The 21,977-nt window shown below is 42.4% G+C and overlaps 2 protein-coding genes across 3 annotated transcripts in view; one reads left to right on the top strand and one right to left on the bottom strand.

Annotated features, from left to right (window-relative positions):
- The window catches only part of ORC1 (origin recognition complex subunit 1), a 41,058-nt gene extending 29,155 nt beyond the window's left edge, over nucleotides 1–11,903 (bottom strand). Inside the window, exons 1-3 of one of the 2 annotated variants that reach the window (XM_043491251.1) lie at nucleotides 11,727–11,903; nucleotides 8,225–8,318; nucleotides 7,324–7,451 (exon numbers count right to left, since the gene is read on the bottom strand). In XM_043491251.1, the coding sequence (XP_043347186.1) occupies nucleotides 7,324–7,451; nucleotides 8,225–8,313 (217 nt within the window). In that variant the 5' untranslated portion in view covers nucleotides 8,314–8,318; nucleotides 11,727–11,903. The remainder of the gene's footprint in view (nucleotides 1–7,323; nucleotides 7,452–8,224; nucleotides 8,319–11,726) is intronic. The other variant, XM_038414347.2, reaches the window with a different exon arrangement.
- Nucleotides 11,904–11,991: 88 nt separating this feature from the next.
- PRPF38A (pre-mRNA processing factor 38A) lies at nucleotides 11,992–16,976 on the top strand. The gene is made up of 10 exons (XM_038414348.2): nucleotides 11,992–12,241; nucleotides 12,708–12,867; nucleotides 13,731–13,852; nucleotides 14,375–14,460; nucleotides 14,620–14,730; nucleotides 15,291–15,403; nucleotides 15,570–15,596; nucleotides 15,675–15,772; nucleotides 16,154–16,202; nucleotides 16,547–16,976. Exons 1-10 carry the CDS (start codon nucleotides 12,112–12,114, stop codon nucleotides 16,587–16,589), a joined length of 939 nt encoding a protein of 312 aa, XP_038270276.1. The 5' UTR covers nucleotides 11,992–12,111; the 3' UTR covers nucleotides 16,590–16,976.
- Nucleotides 16,977–21,977: the final 5,001 nt, after the last annotated feature.

Genomic DNA, 21,977 nt, shown 5'->3' with positions numbered 1-21,977 from the left:
GATGTACTAGACCAGCAATCACTAACCCATTAATTTATAGTAATAGAAATCAAGGGTAGATGCTAAATGTGTTTGTCTGGGTACCTGTACCCTTTTAGAAGTTTACCAAATTAGATTTTAGATATTAAATCCTTTTCATGTCTTAATTACCTTACATTATGTATGCAACTGTGTTTAGTTAACCTTAAGATCAAAGATGTGACACACTGCAGGAAATTAATAATAATATCTAATTGTCCTCAGCTTATCTATCCTTGTTATAATGAATGACCGGCTGTTACCTTATTGTGTAACTAGATTACCTGGTATGCATAGGAAATTGAATGTTAACTTCAAAGTGGTGGGTCAGTGTGTCCTCAACAAGGAAGAATCCTCAGTCACATGCTGTGCTCAAAACACTTGACAGCCTGACAGCCAGCTATAAAAGTGAAACCTCCGGCCTGGTCCTGCATCTCTAGTCTGCTGAATTTTAAACAGGGAAAGTTTAAGCCATGGGATTGAGATCTTCCAAGTAGTTATTTGGAATACCCTGGAAAATGCATGGAAAGACTCTAGCAGACTTTATATTTAAGTGCATTTGTATTCTAATCTTTTGGGATGATTCCAGAGATTTTTGCAAGCCAGCAGATTCATCCATCACTGCCACAAATCTGATATAAGGACCTTGCCGGCGTTTGTAATGTATATAATCTTTTAACTATTCAATAAGTCTTCTTTTCTTTTATTAATAAATCTTAAGTTAGTTTACTAAGAATTGGCCGACAGCATGAAGTTTGGGTAAGATCTGAGATACATACTGATCTAGGGATAAGTGTCTGATCCTTTGGGATTAGTAGAACCTCACATATGCTGAATTGGGTTTTCAGGAACCTCTCACTATATTAGATCTGTTTGCCTAGATCAGAGCCAAGGGCTGGAATGCCTAAAGGGGACTGTGTTTGCCTTCTTGTTAACCTGTATGTTGCTGCAGGAGCTCTTTTGATACTGGTTTGGTGAGACCAATTATAGAATAAACCTCCAGTTTTGGGGGACTGTCTGCCCTGAGTGTGGCATTTTCAGTGTGGTCTATCCCAGGCATCCGGTCTCAAAGACCTATGCTACCTCCACTCTTCTGGTTGGCCACCAAGGCATAGGAGTCCAACATACAACATCTATATCCTCATTGTCTAAATGACCACAAACATATATTTCATGGGTTACGAATTGTATACTTAATCCTGAGAAATGTTATTTCCACCTAAATTTGTCATTGAACTATTATATGTAACAAGATGTCCCATCCTGAGTTATATTGGAATGGACATAATGATAAAGGGAAGGCTAACCACCTTTAAATCCCTCCTGGCCAGAGGAAAAACCCTTTCACCTGTAAAGGGTTAAGAAGCTAAAGATAACCTCGCTGGCACCTGACCAAAATGACCAATGAGGAGACAAGATACTTTCAAAGCTGGAGGGGGGGGACAAAGGGTTCTCTCTGTCTGTGTTTTGCTTTTGCTGGGACCAGAGCAGGACTGCAGGCCAGAACTCCTGTAAAGAGTTAATAAGCAATCTAGCTAGATATGCGTTAGATCGGTTTTGTTTAAATGGCTGATAAAATAAGTCGTACTGAATAGAATGTATATTCCTGTTTTTGTGTCTTTTTGTAACTTAAGGTATTGCCTAGAGGGATTCTCTATGTTTTGAATCTGATTACCCTGTAAGGTATTTACCATCCTGATTTTACAGAGGTGATTCTTTTACTTTTTCTTCAATTAAAATTCTTCTTTTAAGAACCTGATTGATTTTTCATTGTTCTTAAGATCCAAGGGTTTGGGTCTGTGTTCACCTATGCAAACTGGTGAGGATTTTTATCAAGCCTTCCCTAGGAAAGGGGGTGTAGGGCTTGGGGGGATTTGGGGGAAGAAAGACGTTTCCAAGTGGGCCCTTTCCCGGTTATATTTGTTAGATGCTTGGTGGTGGCAGCAATAAAGTCCAGGGACAAAAGGTAAAATAGTTTGTACCTTGAGGAAGTTTTAACCTAAGCTGGTAAGAATAAGCTTAGGGGGTTTTTCATGCAGGTCCCCACATCTGTACCCTAGAGTTCAGAGTGGGGAAGGAACCTTGACATGGTGGCAAAGCAGTGGGATTAAATTGAAATCATTTTGAGATTTTTTGAACCAGCACAGATTTTAAAAGGAAATATTTTTTTTTCCTTTGGGCTGCTGCAAAGCAGGTTTTAAACTGAAAGGAGTTAGAGTTTTTTTGTCTCTGCTTGGGGGCCAGAGCAGAGACAAAAGGATTTTTGTCTTTTGTGAGTTGGAGTTTTCTTTACCTAAAGGCAAGGTAGTTAACCTCCTGCAGGGAAATTCACAAGTCTTCACAGACCTGAAGTTGTTTTGTTTTTTTTTTGTTTTTTGTTTTTTAACTTAAGAGCAACTAGAGGGGTTTTCTGTCTATTTGCCTAGAGACAAAGGTGTTAGTTGTTTTGTTTTTTTTAAAAGGATTTTTCTGTAGACTGACAATCACTATCAGAGAACATAGGTATCCAGTTACAGCACAACCTATTTTTTTTTTGACAAGCCAAGTTTTTGTTTGTTTGTTTTGTTGTTTTCTTTCTAACTCTCGGATGTAAAGTTAGTTAAAAACAGAGAGGCTAACATGACAAAAACCAAGGCACAACACGAATTGGAGTTAACCAGACTGGAGGCAGCAAAAGAGGCAGAAAAAGCCCTAGAGGCTGCCCACAGGAGAGCTATGGAGGCAAGGGAAAAAACTGAAGGAAAAAGAGAGGAAGCATGCACTGGAGATGGAGAAGGTAAGGGCTGAGCAGAATCTACTGGATAACTCTAATCATCCTTCCCCAAAAATCCACAAATGGGAGCAACAATGTCCACAGTATGATGAATCCAGGGATATTGCTGAATATTTTCTCACCTTTGAGAGACTGTGCACTCTCCATAAAATTCCTGAAGCTCAAAAGATGACTACATTGGTCGCAAAATTGACTGGAAGAGCTCTGGACATATTCAATAAGATGCCTATTGATGAGGCTTCTGACTATAATAAGTTCAAGGATTTGGTTTTAAAGTAATTTAGATTTACATCTGAAACGTACAGAGTAAAATTTCGAACCCTTAAGAGAGGGCCTGGATTAAGTAATGTGGCTTATCTAAACCAGATGAAGGATCTGTTAGATAAATGGGTCCAAGGAAGGGGTGTCACTAGCTTTGACGGAATGTGTGATTTGATAGCTCAGGAGCAACTCCTGACTATGTCCAAGGAGGAAATAAAACAGTGTTTATGGGATAAAGAAATGGACTCAGCAGAAAGTCTTGCTTCTTATGCTGATCGATACGAGCAGTCCTAGACCGCCAGAGAGGCGGGGCAAGCTGGAACAAAACGGGTGGAGGGAGGAGAGGAACAACCCTGGTCGCAGTTGGAGCAGATACCAGAAGGAACACCCTCAGATCACACCCTACTACCAGGGGCAGCCCAAGACCCCAACTGCACACCAAAGAATACTCCAGACACCTTATCGTCCTGCCACACCATTCTCCAGCAACCCACCTCGCCCCAGTGACCCGTCAGCTGGATGATGTTTTAAATGTAATGAGTCGGGGCATGTGAAAGCCAACTGCCCCAAGAACCCCAACAGATTACAGTTCATTGCACCGGAATCATACCAGAGGTCCTCAGGCCCAGATACCTCCCAGATACCCTTGGAGCAGAGGAAAACTGTGAGTGTCAGCGGGAAGAAGGTCACCGTGTGGAGGGACACCGGAGCGCAAGTGTCAGCTATCCATGCTTCCTTAGTGGACCCCAATTTAATCGAACCAGAGATCCAAGTGACAATTCAACCCTTCAAGTCCAACTCTTTCAATTTGCCTACAGCCAAGTTGCCTGTCCAGTACAAGGGCTGGTCAGGAATGTGGACTTTTGCAGTCTATGATGATTATCCCATCCCCGTGCTGTTGGGGGAAGACTTGGCCTATCATGTGAAGCTAGCCAAGAGGGTGGGAATGGTCACCCGCAGCCAGGCTAAGCAACCCATCTCGCCTAGCTCTGTTCCTGAAACTTCTACCAGGACCCGGTCAGAGGTGATGGAACCAGACCCCATGCCAATGTCTGCAACAGCAGTAGTGGATCCACTCCCAGAGACCCATACAGAGCGAGCCCCAGAACCAGAACTGGCGGAACAACCAACACCAGACCCATTGCCAGCACTGAATCCAGCACTTGCAACCCCAACACTAGAGGGCCCCACCAAACCTGAACCAGCAGCAGCCAATAACCCTACACAAGAGGCTCAGCCGGAGCCTGAACCCCAACATACTGCACCAGCGGAGAGCGGTTCACAGTCAACGGAAACAGCCCCATCCCCTACATCACTTCCAGAGGGACCAAGCCCAGATCCACAATCCAATGAGGAACTGATGTCTCCAGCATCAAGGGAACAGTTCCAGACTGAACAGAAAGCAGATGAACGCCTCCAGAGAATTTGGACAGCAGCACGGAGCAACCCACTGCCTCTCAGCTCTTCTAATAGATCCAGCGAATTAAAGGTTTGTCAGTTTACAGCCCAGGGAGGAGATGACGCTGAGTGGCTTGAAGGTGTCTCTACGAAGGGAAAAGTGGCGTGGAAGCGGCGAACCTCTCCATGACCCTTGGGCGTATGCAGCGACAGAAGATCAAGAAGCTGTGCACTAGCTATGCGCCGACGTTCTCAGCCACCCCAGGACTGACTGAACAGGCATACCACTCCATTGACACAGGTAATGCTCACCCAATTAAAGTCCAACCTTACCGGGTGTCTCCTCAAGCTAAAACTGCTATAGAATGGGAGATCCAGGATATGCTACAGATGGGGGTAATCCACCCCTCTGGCAGTGCATGGGCATCTCCAGTGGTTCTAGTTCCCAAACCAGATGGGGAGATACAGCATTTAGCTTACGGTAGTCCACGCAAAAATGTAACTCATCCAGACAACTATCCAACGTGATGCACAGATGAACTATTAGAGAAACTGGGACTGGCCCAGTTCATCTCTACCTTGGACTTAACCAAGGGGTACTGGCAGGTACCGCTAGATGAATCCGCCAAGGAAAGGTCAGCCTTCACCACATGTCAGGCTGTATGAATTTAATGTATTCCCTTTCGGGCTGCGGAATGCACCCGCCACCTTCCAAAGACTTGTAGATGGTATCCTAGCGGGATTGGAAGATATGCAGTCGCCTACCTAGACAATGTGGCCATATTTTCAGATTCCAGGGCAGAACACCTGGAACATCTACAAAAAGTCTTCGAGTGCATAAGAGAGGCAGGACTAACTGTTAAGGCTAAGAAGTGTCAAATAGGCCTAAACAGAGTGACTTATCTTGGACACCAGGTGGGTCAAGGAACTATCAACCCCCTTCAGGCCAAAGTAGATGCTATCCAAAAGTGGCCTGTCCCAAAGTCAAAGAAACAGGTCCAATCCTTCTTAGGCTTGGCCGGATAATACAAGCGATTTGTACCGCAATACACCCAAATCACCGCCCCACTGACAGACCTAACCAAAAAGAAACAAGAGTGGACCGAAGAGTATTGGAAGGCCTTTAACCAGCTTAAAGCGACACTCATGTCTGACCCTGTGCTAAGGGCCCCAGACTTTGACAAACCGTTCCTAGTAACCACAGATGCGTCCGAGCATAGCGTGGGAGCAGTTTTAATGCAGGAAGGACCTGATCAAGAATTCCACCCGGTAGTGTTTCTCAGCAAGAAGCTGTCTGAGAGGGAAAGCAACAGATCAGTCAGTTGAAAAGAATGTTACACCATTATCTACGCTCTGGAAAAGCTACGCCCATACGTTTGGGGATGGCGTTTTCACCTGCAAACCAACCATGCTGCGCTACAGTGGCTTCATACCGCGACGGGAAATAACAAAAAACTTATTCGGTGGAGTTTAGCTCTCCAAGATTTTGATTTTGACATACGACACATCTCAGGACCTTCTAACAAAGTGACTGATGCACTCTCCCGTGAAAGTTTCCCAGAATCAACTGGTTAAAATCGTCCTTGAGATGTGGAAAATATTGTTAGTCTTTATATACTTGGTAGTATATTTAGGGGTGCATGTGTCTTATTAACTCTGTTTTCTCCTAGAGCTCCAGGAAGAAATCACAGCCAGCGTTTCACCCTATCTGTGATTTGGAGGGCATGTCATAAATATAAAGGGAGGGCTAAATACCTTTAAATCCCGCCTGGCCAGAGGAAAAACCCTTTCACCTGTAAAGGGTTAAGAAGCTAAAGATAACCTCGCTGGCACCTGACCAAAATGACCAATGAGGAGACAAGATACTTTCAAAGCTGGAGGGGGGGGACAAAGGGTTCTCTCTGTCTGTGTTTTGCTTTTGCTGGGACCAGAGCAGGACTGCAGGCCAGAACTCCTGTAAAGAGTTAATAAGCAATCTAGCTAGATATGCGTTAGATTCGGTTTTGTTTAAATGGCTGATAAAATAAGTCGTACTGAATAGAATGTATATTCCTGTTTGTGTGTCTTTTTGTAACTTAAGGTATTGCCTAGAGGGATTCTCTATGTTTTGAATCTGATTACCCTGTAAGGTATTTACCATCCTGATTTTACAGAGGTGATTCTTTTACTTTTTCTTCAATTAAAATTCTTCTTTTAAGAACCTGATTGATTTTTCATTGTTCTTAAGATCCAAGGGTTTGGGTCTGTGTTCACCTATGCAAACTGGTGAGGATTTTTATCAAGCCTTCCCCAGGAAAGGGGGTGTAGGGCTTAGGGGAATTTGGGGGGAGGCAGGGGGAAGATGTTTCCTAGTGGGCCCTTTCCTTGTTAGATGCTTGGTGGTGGCAGCAATAAAGTCCAGGGACAAAAGGTAAAATAGTTTGTACCTTGAGGAAGTTTTAACCTTAGCTGGTATAAATAAGCGTAGGGGATTTTTCATGCAGGTCCCCACATCTGTACCCTAAAGTTCAGAGTGGGGAAGGAACCTTGACAGGAATGTTTTATTGTATCTATGGTGGAGTGAAGGGAGAGAGATCAGCTACCACTTAACCACCAATAATTTGGGAAAGCTGTCAGTTAAAATGATGGTGTTTTTGTTTTAAATGACATAGGTCCTGAGTTGTGTTCTGGCACTGACTTACAATGTAGCTTTGGGCAAGTCATTTAGCTTCTCTCTGCCTCAATATCCCTCATGCAGCCTTCATCTATAAATAAAATAAATGTAATACCTATTTGACAGTGGTGAAGAAGTTTAGTTAGCGTTTGTAAAGTGGCTTAAGATCCCCAGATAGAAGGCACGATGGAACTATTATAATGAAAATACTTGCTCTTACCATCTTCATATAGTTTCAGGAGTTTTGCCACAAAAGGTTGATCCGCATTCTCCCCTTCTACTAAAACAAATTCTCCAGGTAGTATACACATTTCTGTTAGACTTCTTTCTGATTTAATCAAGACCCCCCTAGAAAATGGAGGTACATATAGATTAACAAATTCATTTCATATTCTTTACAGATCAGAGACCATCAATTTAAGTCAGTGAGATTTGGGTCTTTTTCTCGCCCTCTTGCCAGATCTCCTTGCAAAGTCCATGCATATGTCTCCTCCTCAAATGCTTCAATTCTTTTCACCCACAACAGCAACTAATGTAGGTAGGTCAGAATCCATGACTAACGGGACAGCCAGCTAGCTTGCATGCAAGCCATGGAGTTACATCAGTGATGCTACTAAGGAATTATCAGAAACAAGCCCCCTCTCCCCCCTTAAAAAAAAAAAAAAAAAAGAGTCACAAACATACATTTTTATAACCCCTTTTGTCCCAAAGAATCCAAAGTGCTTTACAAACTCAAGCCCACACCACAAGAGTCACTTACCTCCACCAGTGAAATGTAGAAAATACAACAGCACAGAGCATATATATAAACTGTTTAGGTTGGAGTGTTGAATACCTTATCCAGTTGCCCAGATGTCTAATTTACAATGCAAGAGCTTTGTGGCCAGAGTCTTGTTTGATGTTTACAATATCATACATGCCAATAGCACTGAGCCTTATTTGAGATGATGGTTTTCATAAGATATTGCTTATGTTTATTCCAACCCTGTTACATATTCCTGACACAAGTGCTAGTAATACAGGTAGTTGTTACTACAGAACTTTTGTCCATGATTACTCCCTAAAAAAATGGCATGTTTCTTTAGGAGTCTCTGTCTCAGCCTAAAATAAATATTATTTACCTATATTGAAAGGTCTTCAATTGCTGGTCTGAGCTCTTTGCTCTTCCAACCCAGGAGTAGATGCGCTTGCACTGCTGTCTTGTGTTCATGATTTCTGCGGCGAGATTTTAAAAAGTATCAAATTGATTTTGCTGGTGAATGCAAGTAGTATTGTCTAATGACCAAAGCAACAAACTGGAGTCAGTATTCCTGGATTCTTAATTCCTAGCTCTGCCACTGATTCACTGAGTTACCTTGGGCAAGTCACTGGACCTCTCTATGCCCAAGCTTCTCCAGCTGTCAACTGAAATTATTACACATTTCAGAGGTGTTAAGAGAATTAGAAAAAAATATTTAAACTGGGTGGCTAAAGTTAAGCACCTAGATAAAGAAGTCTGATTTTAAAAAGTGCTGAGCTTCCAGTGATTTCCATGGGACAGAGTGCTTTAGCATCTTTGAAAAAAATCAAGCCCAGTATTTTATGTAGTAGGGCTCAATACCCATGTGGTAAAATTGTAGAACCACGTGATAACTGCACCTGCGAATGCCCAACTTGCACTCTCTCCACTAACGCATCTCCATTAGGACCACTTCTAACTTTCAAAACCTCTGAGCCACTCAAACAAATCCTAATGTGTGATTTCTCCCCTCTGATTATACTGATTCAAGATTCAGAACTAGTAATAGTCATTTCTGTACCCAATACTAGCACATGAAGGTGGGAAAAACTCTCCTTTCCCCCCAACCAGCAATGTCCTACTGAGAAAACTCAGCCTCTCTGGTACTGGAAAGAGAGAAGATGCAGAGATTTTTAATAGCAGACTGTCCTTGGACCCTGCACTGGGGCCTCTATTTTTTATATCAGCAGCTGGCTAACAATGATCTGATACATATTAAGCACCCTTGTAGCTGCTGGAAATGAGATATACGTGTTTGTCTTTTCACCCCTCCCAAAAGTCACTGCCAGGATTGAAGATCCTTCTTCTGTCTCTCACCAAGATCCTCCTGACTGTTGCAAGCAGGCAGTGAGATAAGGTCCATCTACTCCTCCCAAACTCCATTTTCTGTATCTTCCTCCCCCACAAATAACTCCAATGCCTCCTTCTGCTGATGGCTCAGCTTTTTCCCCAAGAGCAGTAGAAAAATCACATGATTGTTATTTATGGACTTGCTGTTGTGCATAGTCCTTGATAGCAGCAAAGAGGACAAACATAAATCTAGTCAATTTCAAAAGAGTTTAAAATAGTTTAAGGTATTACAATGGCCTGAGTACCACCACGATTTATGCTTTTTACAACTACATTAGATTGTGAGCTCTTCCTATCTGGGATCTATCTCCCTATATCTGTATAGCACCTAGGACAATGGGCCCATTTGAAATGTTTTTCTTTCTGTTACTGTGTCAAAGACCCACACAAACACAAGAGGAAACTGAAATTTATACAAAAAGAGCTGCCAGGCCAGAAGGGACCATCCGATCATCTCATGGCCACTAAACCCCACACATTTACCCATGTATTGAATCCAATAACCAGGATTAAACTACAGTATTATAACCCTCAGGAGACTGAACTATTGTGTGCCAAATGCAAAAAACAGGAGAGACTGAGGTGTACCAGCGCCCAAGACTCCTGCAATGGCAAAGAATTGATTTGCTGAGATATACCCAGAGCCCTGAAAAGAATTTTTTCTCTAGTCCTATACAGTAATTTTAAATGTTGTTTGTAACAATAGAAGATAAAACATTTTCAGACTCATCCCTTCAAACTCTGCAGAAATTGATGGGGTGGGTCTACCAACCACCAGAAATTGATATATTTAAAGTCTTCTGTTCAAAAAAGGCTGGTTTTGGTCCAGAGCCCACAATTTGCTGCACTCATGCAAACTAAAGTACCAGTAAAATCTTTTCAAACACAAGAAGATTTTTAAAGTAGTTTTTTTCTGAAATACACTATTCACAGAACCCTGACAGCATGGTGCACTTAAAGGTTTTATTTACACCCACCTGTGACCCATAACCATCATCCCCAGGTTATTTAGGGTATAGCTACAATATAAGTGCTGCTGCAGCTACACCACTGTAGCATAGAAACATACTACAGCAATAGAAGGGTTTTTTTCCTGTAGTTGTAGTATATCCACCACCCTGAGAGACAGTGACTAGGTCATCAGAATAATTCCTCAGTCAACATATTGGAGTTTTCAGTGGGGGTCAACCTAATTACATTGCCTCGGGTGTGAAAGTTTTCACAGCCCTGAACAAGCTAGCTAGGTTGACCTAAGATTTCAAGATGTCAGATTTATGCAAGACACGAGAAAGCACCAGGCAGGGCTCCAGCCTAGGTTAGACTTGAGGCTTGTCTACATGAAAGTTTAGGCCTTGTCTACACTTAAAGTTTATATCTATATAGCTACGTCTCTCAGAGGCATGAAGAATTCACACCCCAGTGTTCTAGCTATGCCAACCTATCCCCCCAGCGTAGCAGCTAGATCATGAAAGAACGCCTCCATCAACTAGCTACTGCCATTTGGGGAGGGGGACTACTTATAGCGATGGAAAAAACCCTTCCTTCACTGAGTCACAACTCTATGGCACTATAGGGCAGTACAAGGCTTAAATTCAGCTGTGTGGGACAGGGGTCTTGGGGCATTAGCCCCATGGGGGGGGAGAGGGAGAAGTTCCGGTAAATATTTTCAAACCCACAGCAGAAGCCCGGATGCACCACTCCACCTCCCAGCGAGGCTAAAGCCATGAGATCCCTGCCCCTGGGGCCCCGAATGTGTGTGTGGGGGGGGGAGAGGAGGAGGTGGTGTGAGAAGCTCCAGGAAATAATCTCTGAGAATTTAAACCCTGACGGTGCGAATGTACCACTGTAGTGGCGATAGCGTAGACGTGGCCTTAGTTTGCAGCAAACTGTGGTGTAAATCTAGTCAACCATGCCTTAAGTGTCCACATGGAGATCAGTTCCTTAATGCGCTTCGATCTGCCCAGCTTTGAAACCGGAGTAGATTAAAATGCACCAGGGGAACTTTTGCTGCACAGCAGCACGCTCCACATGGACACTTAGGGCACAGCAGGTTAGATCTAGACAAGCCCCGAGCGAACGCTAGGCAAAATTCCAACAAGTAAGGATTTCTCCGCACTGGAAAGTTAATCCGGATTAAGGGTGGGCGTGAATTTAAAGCACAATAATTCTAGAGTAACGCCACGTGTAGCCAAGGCCAAGGTCACAGCTGCTGTCTTCAAAGCCCAAGGCACCAAGGAGGTGTCGGACTGGGGTGGGGACCGGACTGGGCCATTGCCCCCCCCCACCACTGAGACCCCCAGGCAGAGGCTCCTGAGGGACCCTATAGCTGAGGGAAACAAAGGGAGGGAGGAAGCAGGAGCAGCGCTCCACGGGGCTTCTACCAACCGCCACCGCGGAGAAGGGTCAACAAGCCGGGCCTGCTCCGGCCGCTCCCAGGGCTCTCCCCCGGAGCCTTCCTACAACGGGGACCCCGCGCAGCACCCCCCGCTCCTCACCTGCTCAGCCCCAGGCCGGCTCGGTAGCTCGCGACAGCCGAGTCGCAGGATAGAATTTCGCGCCAAACCCAGCGGCAAGCTCCGCCCACCCCCCCGCGCGCGGAGGGGGGGGAGGAGGGAGCTAGAGCGAGCGCGCCCTGCCGCCATCTTGGTTCCGGGCGCAATTGAAGCCCGTAGCGGGCGGGTTGCCCGAAGCTAAGATGGCAGCCGGCGAGCGGCCACAAGACAAACTCCTCCTTTCCCCTCCCCTCCCGCGCGCCGCGAGACAGACCCGGAAGTGAAGCGAGGGATCTGGGCGGAAGCGGAGCCGTTCTCCCCGGAAGCGGAAGAACGTGAGCGCTCCGGTGTTCAAGTCCGTTCGTTCCTCTTTCCTCTCGGTCCGGCCATGGCGAACCGGACGGTGAAGGACGCGCACAGCATCCACGGCACCAACCCGCAGTACTTGGTGGAGAAGATCATCCGCACCCGCATCTATGAGTCCAAGTACTGGAAGGAGGAGTGTTTCGGCCTCACTGGTAGGGGGGCCGGACTGGGCAGGAAGGGCCGGAGTAGAGGCGGCGCCCCAGCCTGCCCGGTGCTGGGGTTTCGGGGGGAGCCTGGTGGGGTGCAGTCGGCCCCCTCCGCATCCCCGAGCCCAAGCGCTGGAGGGGGCTCTTGCGCGGGGTCGGCATGTTGGGCCCCTGACGTGGGCGCAGGCGGTGACCCAGGCTGGCAGAATCCTTCCTCGCGCTTACCAGCCCGGGCACTGAGTCCTCTCACCCCGCTCTGCTCTGGTGAGGACCCAGAGGCTTGTTCCCCCCCCCGCCCCGGGCAGCGTGAGTCCCCCAAATCCCCCTCCTATGCTCTGCCCCGAGCCCCGCTAGGGCTCTGGAAGGGGTGACGATTGATATTCGTTGAGAGCTGACAACGTGCTTAGCTCTAATTTAAAGCCTGTCAGCTTCGGATGTTTCAGCTGTTTCCTTTCGTAACCCCCTGCTCTAGCTGAGCTGGTGGTGGATAAAGCCATGGAACTGAGATATGTTGGTGGCGTTTATGGTGGAAACATCAAGCCTACACCATTCCTCTGCTTGACCCTGAAAATGCTGCAGATCCAGCCTGAGAAGGACATCATTGTTGAGTTTATAAAGAACGAGGATTTCAAGTAAGCAGATGTTGTTTTTCCTTTAGCGGTCATATCAGAGACACAAACTCAAAGCAAACAGGAAAAGAATAGGTGATATAGATAAAGCGGCCTGGAGTGCCAGGCTTGGCTGCAGTAGGGAGCCAGTTGATAGTCTTTCTCCCATGCACTGTTCATAGTAGAGTCCTCTGGACAAATCATGCATTTCTCCATGCCTACTCTCCAAAAATGTGCTCCACACCATGCAAGTTTCCCTGTCACAACTACTTATCTCAGTGACACATCCTTTCTACCATTACACGCACTTGTGTTTAAGGTGCTCAGATTCACCTGTTTCCTCTAGCATAGTGATATTCAGACCTCAGTGTTTCAGGAGCCAAATTAGTGATCAGCATTACCTAAAAGAGCCACAGTAGTATGAATTCATTGTTTCATTTACTACAGTCTATATATATTCATATTTAAACAGTATGACAGGAAATATTTAATTTATATATTCTCACAGTAAAATGACTGACCCAAGTATTATTATATTATCAACTAGAATTGGTTAATATAGTAAAAACATCCTGATTTGGTAAATGATATTAAAACATTGATTTAATTATGTGCTGCAAAGAGCCACAGGAGACACTTTGAAGACTCAGTCTGAGTATCACTGGTCTAGCGTTTTCTTCAGCTGTGAGACTGATGATGCAGTCCCTGCATGTGCAAAATCCACACAGGGGCTTGTGGGATTGGATACTAATTGAGAAGAATTGAGCAGTCTCCTGTATTGTGTGTGTTGTACTAAATCAGTCTTCCTCTGAGAAAGACTTAGTTTTAGATTAGCTGTGCAGAATGATCAGATTTGTAAACTGCTATGTGACACTTTTGTGTTCCAGATATGTCAGAATGCTTGGTGCATTGTATATGAGATTGACGGGCACTGCCATTGACTGCTACAAGTACCTTGAACCACTGTACAATGACTACCGAAAAATAAAAAGTCAAAACAGAAATGGGGGTATGTATGAATTCCTTATGTAACCAGCGTTAGGTACTGCAGCATAGACTGCCTTTTATCAGGAATCTAGAAGTCTGCAATGCTAATTGTATACTTTATCAACATAGGCTAAAGTATGTGGGGGAAGAGTATCTATTTGGTATATTGCTTTTGTATTTATTCACTGATCACTGCTGTTCATTCACTGATCCTGGACCTGCTACATTGCCTAGGCAGTATTAACTCAGCTGCCTTGATTCTGTGTACGTGTCTTCAACTTGTTTGTTTGTAACAGTGGAATTGATTTTCAGTAGACAAGAGAAAAGAGGTATGACCGGAGCACAGAATTGGACCTCAGGAACTTTGGAATTTTAGTTCTGCCATGATCTCCTTATCTATAAAATAGTTTTAATAATCTTCCCAGCCCTTGGGACTTTGAGGATTAGTTTTATACAGCACTTTGCATGGAATGACTCTCAAATGTTAAAAATGAGCAACTCAGGTAAAGGTGACTGCTCTAAATACTAATTCTTTTTCTTCCAGAATTTGAGCTGATGCATGTGGATGAGTTTATTGATGAACTCCTTCACAGTGAACGTGTGTGTGATATCATTTTGCCTCGACTGCAGGTATGTAGGCTGGTAATCAAAGCCTTGTTAATGATAGCACATTAGGAGCTTTCTAAATTACCAGCTTAAGGGCCTGTCAAGTGCAAAGTCAGTCTGATTTTGATGTACTGTATGTTCATATTTGGATTATATAAAATGAAAACTTGGTGTTTCTCTTAGAAACGTTATGTTCTGGAAGAAGCGGAACAACTGGAGACTCGGGTTAGTGCTTTAGAAGAAGATATGGATGATGTAGAGTCCAGTGAGGAGGAGGAGGAGGAAGATGAGAAGGTTTGTGAATTATCCCACAGTTTCTATTATTTTAAAGAGATATTTACTTTTGGTGCTGAAATCTCTTATGCAGTAAAGTGCTCTCAGATTATTCTAACTGATATGGGGAGGCCTGACCTTTACCTGTAGTCCTCACATGAGTGGAGAAGATATCTTCATGTACTATGCCAATGGAAATTTTCTTGGTCATAAAATAGCAACAAGATACTCTATTCTTCAGGATTCTTCTTTGCTGAACTCTACTAACTTGAATCTATTCTGTCCTATTTAAATGGATTCCTATACAAAATTATCAGCTTCTGATGATCTGATTTTTTTTAGTTTGTCCATTTTGATATATGTTTTTGGAGGGTAAGAGAAAAGCAAGATATGGGTTGCCTTAATTTTAATGTATTTGTATACCACACAATCATCAAAGCCAGGCAGTTTCATTTTATTTAAAGTACTTAATTTGAGTAGAAGCTACTGATCTTTGAATTGTTGCTTGGGCATCCTGGTTCATAACTAATATGAAGGTCAGGGGATTCTTACAAAATTGTGTATTTTTGCAATGCTTTCAGCTGGAGAGGGCACCTTCCCCTGATCATCGCAGAAGAGGCTACAGAGACCTAGATAAACCTCGAAGATCTCCAGCTCTGCGATACAGGAGGAGTCGAAGCAGGTCTCCTAGAAGGTGATGTATTTAAACCATCTTCTTTTGTTATAAATAGTTTCACTCCAAATAATATTTATCTGGTGATGCTTGCAAAGCATTAAAACTAATGTTAGTGAGTTGTGTGAATGCTTCACCAAAGTTCTGAAAAATCCATCCACTCTATTTTTTCCTTTTTAATTCCCAGGCGAAGCAGATCTCCAAAAAGGAGAAGGTAGGAGAGTTATTGCTTTAAAACTGCATTATAAAAATTGTTTAAAATTCAATTGTCTAACAGTCTTCTTCCTACTAGCCCCTCCCCACGTCGGGAGAGACATCGCAGCAAAAGTCCAAGGCGACACCGGAGCAGGTCCAGGGAGAGGCGCCACAGATCAAGATCTAAATCTCCAGGTACTCTAGTGCTTCTTATTAGTGACTTATGGCAAGCGTGTCAGCAATGCACCTGGTGGTGGAAAAATCTAGTTCCTGCTGTCAGTTAGTATATATGTTTAGCTTATTAAAGAGCTCAAGTTGTAACAAGTTAAATTTTGCAAACTGGTTTAATATGTGAGATTGCAATGTAAGTTTGTTTTTCAAATATCTCTACCAATAACTCAGTATTTATGAAGAAATTTTAAAGTTAACTGCCCACTGAGGACAAGTGTTCAGTTATTCTTTGACATTTTACATAGGGCATTGACACAGACTGCATTAATGGAAAGGGAGAATAGTCATGTAATTGTTCTGCTCATGATTACCACACAAAAGTAATTTTACCTTTTATCTTAACAGGGCATCATCGTAGCCACCGACACAGAAGCCATTCTAAGTCACCTGAAAGGTATAGGCTAGCTGTCTTATTTCTTAAAGATGTCCGTTCACGTTGAAAGTGTCCCTCCAAACAAATACAGGGGCTTCTTTCTTTACAATGAACCTGAATTTTGAGAATTTTTTACACCACTTTTGGGGGTACTGACTTCTCAATCACCTTTCTCCTATAATTGGTCTTTTAAAGCCAAGCCAGCTTATGGGGCAGCTTTCTATATTAAGCATGGAGTGATGCATCCTGAGTGCCAGTACTGGAATTATAGTAATGTTGTTTGTCCTGCATAAAGCAATGTACAATTTCCGTTGTCTCAGATTATCTTTAACACGTAATGACAAGTAATTTTGTTGCTGTTTCAGATCTAAGAAAAGCCATAAGAAGAGTCGGCGAGGGAATGAATAATGGACTAAATCCACTAGGCAGTTTAGGGACCTTGAACTACAATGTTTGTAGATAGTGACCTATTTACGTTATGGAACAGCAGGACAGGTACTGGCTGCTTTGGCAGTCAGATTTTTTTTTTTTTAAATCTTCCTTCCAACCACCCTTTTATCCCCTTCTTGTACAAGAGAGTTTTTTTTTTTTTTTTTTAAAGGCAGAGAAACTTTTAATGTACACTATTCGTTTATCCTCCTAGTAGAAAGCATTTCTTAGTGGGAGGATGGTTGTTGTCTTTAAATGGCTTTCTTGAAAGCCAGTGTAAAATATCATAAGAGCAAGATCGAGTTGTTTAAAATACTTTGTACATTTTTTAAAATTGTTATTAAATGCTCTTGTTCCTAAACGCCACTTGCTGTTCCCATATTACTTTGTTTGCATTCATTTACACAAACACTGCCAAATGAATTGAAAGAACATTTCTATAAATATTTTTGTTATAGTATTAATCAGCTATCAGATATGTAGCAATGCAACTTGTTTGTATGTTACATTTTTGGCGATAGTAGGTCTGTATGTGTTGTAAGCAAAGTATATCAGTACCATTCAACACTGAATACACATTTAACAGGCAGGGGGAGTCAAAGTGGCTACAACATGCAAAGCTCAGAGTTGCAACCCTCAACTCTTATTTACTAAGAAATTCTAGTTATTAAAAACCCCTCCATGTTCTAGCCTAACAAATCACATTGCTTTTTTTATACTTAAACCATTTTTATCGTAACACGTTAAATAAATCAAGCATACAAACTGCTAGTACACTTCTAATACTAGCTTCCAACTCAGGAAATTGGGCAAGTGTTAGCTCAAATGGGCAACTCAGTCTAAGGTAGTAATCGACTACAGTTATGTACATAAACTGTTCATATCATTTGGATCAAAGTTTAGAGAAACAGTTTCAAGTGTATAGTTGTAGAAGTATACAGTCCTTTCTCCCACTGATGATTATCTGAGTGGCACAAAGTTTTGAGTAGAACAACTTGAGGTTTATGAATAGTAACTGGTCTTAGTTGTCATTTATTTGGTACGCTACTATCACATTCAGCATCATGGGGAGGAAAAGCTTCACTGCATGATCAGTCCTTTATTCTTCCTCTGTGTATCTGTTTTTCCTTTTACACTTTCTTCTCTGTCTCTGCACTAATATTATCCATAATGAAGTAGCTAATGGTTAAATTATGAGCCCTCTGCTTAAGAATTAACACCTAATGAAATTGAGGGGTTGTGGGTTCCCTGTTAGCCATTGTTTCAGACTGTCCTTACACAGACTCAGGAAGAAAACACTGCATCAGTTCCTAGTGTTTACATTTGGAAGGCTTGTTCATAACCATGAAGCTTATAGCAGTTAACAAAAAGCACAGAATCTGAAGCAATTGCATCAGCCATGTAAGCCAGAACTGCACAAAACAGGATGGGTTGATCCCCTTGATCCCTTAAGCTGTGTCTTAATTGCAGTTAAGTTGGGCTTTTGTCTCTAATTCTCCCCTCCACACACACAAACCTCTCAGCTGAGTTTGGTGGTGTTTTCAACCCAAGTTAGTTGGCTCACTTGGGGCTATAGGCTAATGCCTGCATGAGACTTTTGCTTGGACTAGTAACCCACACACGCAGCAGTGAGGACACAGGTTAAATTTATCAAGTGTAGATAAGTATGTTTGATTAAACAGCAGAGGTCACTCAAACCAAAGCAGGTACCTTCTGGAACAGTGAAATCCACAATAAATGAAGCAAATAAAAACTGAACTATGGCTGGTAAGAAATCAACAAATTCCATGAAAAGTTATTCTTTATGTATAACAAAGGTAGGACATGAAGAGGGAGACTATCAAATTACATGTGCAGTCAAGGATCAGGCTCATTACAGATGAGATAAATTTCTTTACGTTGCAGATGACAGTGGAGAGACAAACTCTTCAGATAACAAGGTATCAGCAGAGACTGAAGAATAAAGTAGTACTGAAACAAGCTGATAAATACCCACAAATCACTCGGACCGGTCACTCAAGTGCTGAATGAAGTGGCTGAGCTGCTAATAAAGATGCACTCATTAAAATCAGTGACTGGAGAGCAGTGCCTATTCTGCTTAAACACACTTTAGCAACTCTTAAAAAATAAAAAGGCTTTAGGGGTGACTTTACAGACCACTGAGCCTTACATGTGTAACAAGGGGGGTAGTTACTACTCAATGCACAGCAGTGTTCAAACACAAACAAAATGTTGATGTATGAAGGACTGAAAGATGAGAATATGCCATCTAAATCAATAGAGCATTTTCACTAGGAATGCTGAGTTCAGGTTTGGTCACTCTGTCTTAAAAACGATATAGGAGGAGATAAAACAGAAGTAAGTCATCATATAAGGGCCATAAAAATATTCCTCTGTGAACTGAAATTGAAAAGACGAGGACTGGTAAATCAAATGTTGTTTATTGTCTAGTTTTACAAGAAGAAGAGTTTATCCAATGAAACTAAACAGCAATGCATTTTAAACTGAAAGGATTTTTTTAAACAACTAGTGCAATAAAGTGTCAAAGTCTAAGAGCTTAGCAGAACTCAAAAGGATTTTATATGATTAATGAGAATACCCTTTGTTAGAGAGGATTTTTTTTTTTTAAAGATGCTTATGTTTCAGGGCATAAGCCTGTCACTAATAGAAGGAGGAAGAAACTTCCACGAAGGCCAGGTTATTCCATAACAGTTTTACAGAGATTCTGACGCCTTTTTCTGAAGCATCTGGTACTAGCCACAGTTGAAATACTGATATTGAAATAGGTGGACTCCTGGTATGATTCAGTGGGGGAAATTTCTGTGTTCCTAGCAGCATCTGCTTCATTAACTATCAGCAGGAAGAGGGGAGTGACTAAGCCCATAGCTGTTTAATACATCTGAATGAGAACAACTGTACTGTCAACATTTCTGTTTATCTTTAATAAGAGTTTAGCAACTAAAAAGCTGAACGAGCATGTTGTTCCAAAGCCAAGGGGGCAAGAGCTGAAACATTAGCTTAGACTACCTTATAAACAAAAATTCAGAGGAAGGATATGCGATTTTCATCATTTAAAAAGTGTTATATGCTCTTACAAATAAACATGGCTATAAAATTAACACATCAACTGACACTAACCAAGTGATTCAATGAGGTGAGCTAGGGTTACCCAAAAGACCCCTACATAGAAAAACGTCTCAATCATCTTGGGCAAAAGACTGTGGAATAGATGGGGTTTAAAAATGTACCCCAAGGTCCACAAATACAGACTTTGTTGGACCAGTGGCAAGTGAATTCCAGAATCTGAGGTCCCTTACTGAGCATCCTGTCATTTAAATCTAGAACCTGTTAGCCCAAGCAAATCTCAAGCGTTAGCAAGAGGGAGTCTAAAGAATAGCCAGAAAGAGACTGACAGTCCAAATCAACATCTTGCATTGGAATCAGAACCAAACTGGAAGCCACAGTAGACAAGTATGTTGGCAGGCTGCTCCTTGTTTGAATCCGCCACCACCAGCAAATTGAGCAGCAATGTTTTGCACTAGCTGAAGTTTCCATGTTGTCTTCAGTTGCGCCACAAGTAGAACATGTGGCCATAATCAATGATGAAGGCAACAAATACATCAATAACTGTGGCAAGGTTACTCACCAAATGCAGATGGAAAATGCTACTTTGTCTAAAAGCAGTTGGGGATCCAGAAGGCCACATTGGATTGCATCCCCTATTAACAAATAGAAACATTGGATAGTCCTCTGGAGGATTCCCCATGCTTACTATGATGAACTCTGTCTTGTCCAAATGGAATGTCAGGCATTTAGCCCTCACCTAGGCCCCATTCCTAGTCAGATACGAAGATGGAGAGTTTGAGTATTATCAGTGAACTGAGCCTTTATTCTAATCAGTCCACACATCCTAACACTGAATTTGTTACAAATCCAAAGACAAACTAACAGCATATATACATAACATTAAGCACCTCTCATGACAGTCACCCTTTTCATCTCATGCCCTATCCCTTTGCTATCTCTTGTTATAGATGTGTGCACAGGTCATATTGTCTGTGACTCACTCATGCCTTCAGTGCTATATACAAAATGGTGAGGGCACCATCTTTTCATCCTCCTTCCAAGTGGATTAGTGACCAACCCTAAACAGGAGCAGATAACTGAACTTTCACACAAAAGAGAGCTCTTTGTACTAAAGAGCTATGCTCCATGCTCAACTCAGAGAAAAGAGATCCTGTCAAGCACCACACCACCTGTGCCAGTTGGAACCTGGCATCACATCAGTGATACCTCATGGTCAACACACTCAAAGGGAACTAATTTTTAAAAGAATTGTCTACTACATCTCTCAATCATTCCGTCAATATTTTAAATGATATGAAACTATGGCTCTTTGAGAGACTGGTGAGCTCCACATCCCAAAGCTTTCTCAAGGCCCAGGGCAGAAATAGTGCAGTTGTTGGTCATGTAGGGAACAATAATCTCTTTGGAAGGAATTTTTTCCACTCAAAAAGAGTATCTTGTGATGATTTTTCTAGATTTAATAGATTGATCCGAATCTGTTACTATAATCTGGAAAAAGACCTTCAGCCCATGGCATGCTAAAGACATAAGATACAAGCACAGGAACTAGACGCTCAGGACTGCAAGCAATAGCACAACCAGCTTTTAACATGTTGGATAGTCAGTCAATAGTTGACAGAGCTAGGTAAATTCAGAATGGAGTTTTAAGACTGCTACACAACAAGCTGGCTATACTATCAAATCAGCTGTTGAGTCAGATTGTCCTAAGAAAGCCAAACGAAAGACTAAAAATTAGCAATAAGAAATCACCTCCCTCTTTGAAAGGCATGAATTATAAAAAGTCAAGACAGAATATCTCTCTGCAGGTAAAAGCCTCTATCAATTTACAAAGTATATGATGCACAGTAAGCACACAAGATGCAATTTATTGAAGGATCAGCTTAATGACCGGTTCCTCTCCCCCTTGACTGAGGCCCTGTGTCACAGCACAGCTTGATTCCTGTTGAATACTTGCACATAATTGGATTTAAATCTTGTGAATGTGGAAGCAGATAGATGTACACTCTCTTCCTCCATATATACTGAGTACATTTAGAGGAAAAATGTGTGATCAGTAAAATACAGTAATAGTAAATGGTGATGGTAATGATTTTGGAAAAACTTGAAGTGATCAGGTACATTTTGGTTCTGAATATATGTGACCCATCCAAGCCACTTACAGCTTTCAGATCCCTTCTTTCAAAAAGATTTTAAGCTAGAACTATATTTTATTTGTTATATTAATTACCCAAACATGGACCAAACACATTCCAGTATACAAGTATGGAAAAACCTTAAACC

Source organism: Dermochelys coriacea, chromosome 8 (assembly GCF_009764565.3).
Source record: "Dermochelys coriacea isolate rDerCor1 chromosome 8, rDerCor1.pri.v4, whole genome shotgun sequence".
In the NCBI taxonomy this organism is placed as follows: domain Eukaryota; kingdom Metazoa; phylum Chordata; order Testudines; family Dermochelyidae; genus Dermochelys; species Dermochelys coriacea.
Note: the sequence above shows the minus strand (reverse complement) of the source record. Positions and strands in the feature narration are given on the sequence as shown.

Bases quoted from the DNA above. Each gene is read 5' to 3' on its own strand.
- PRPF38A (XM_038414348.2), top strand. From the start codon at position 12,112: ATGGCGAACCGGACGGTGAAGGACGCGCACAGCATCCACGGCACCAAC. The intron at 14,731-15,290 runs GTTTGTGAATTA...CAATGCTTTCAG, and splicing joins AGGAGGAGGAAGATGAGAAG to CTGGAGAGGGCACCTTCCCC. The intron at 15,597-15,674 runs GTAGGAGAGTTA...TCTTCCTACTAG, and splicing joins AGATCTCCAAAAAGGAGAAG to CCCCTCCCCACGTCGGGAGA.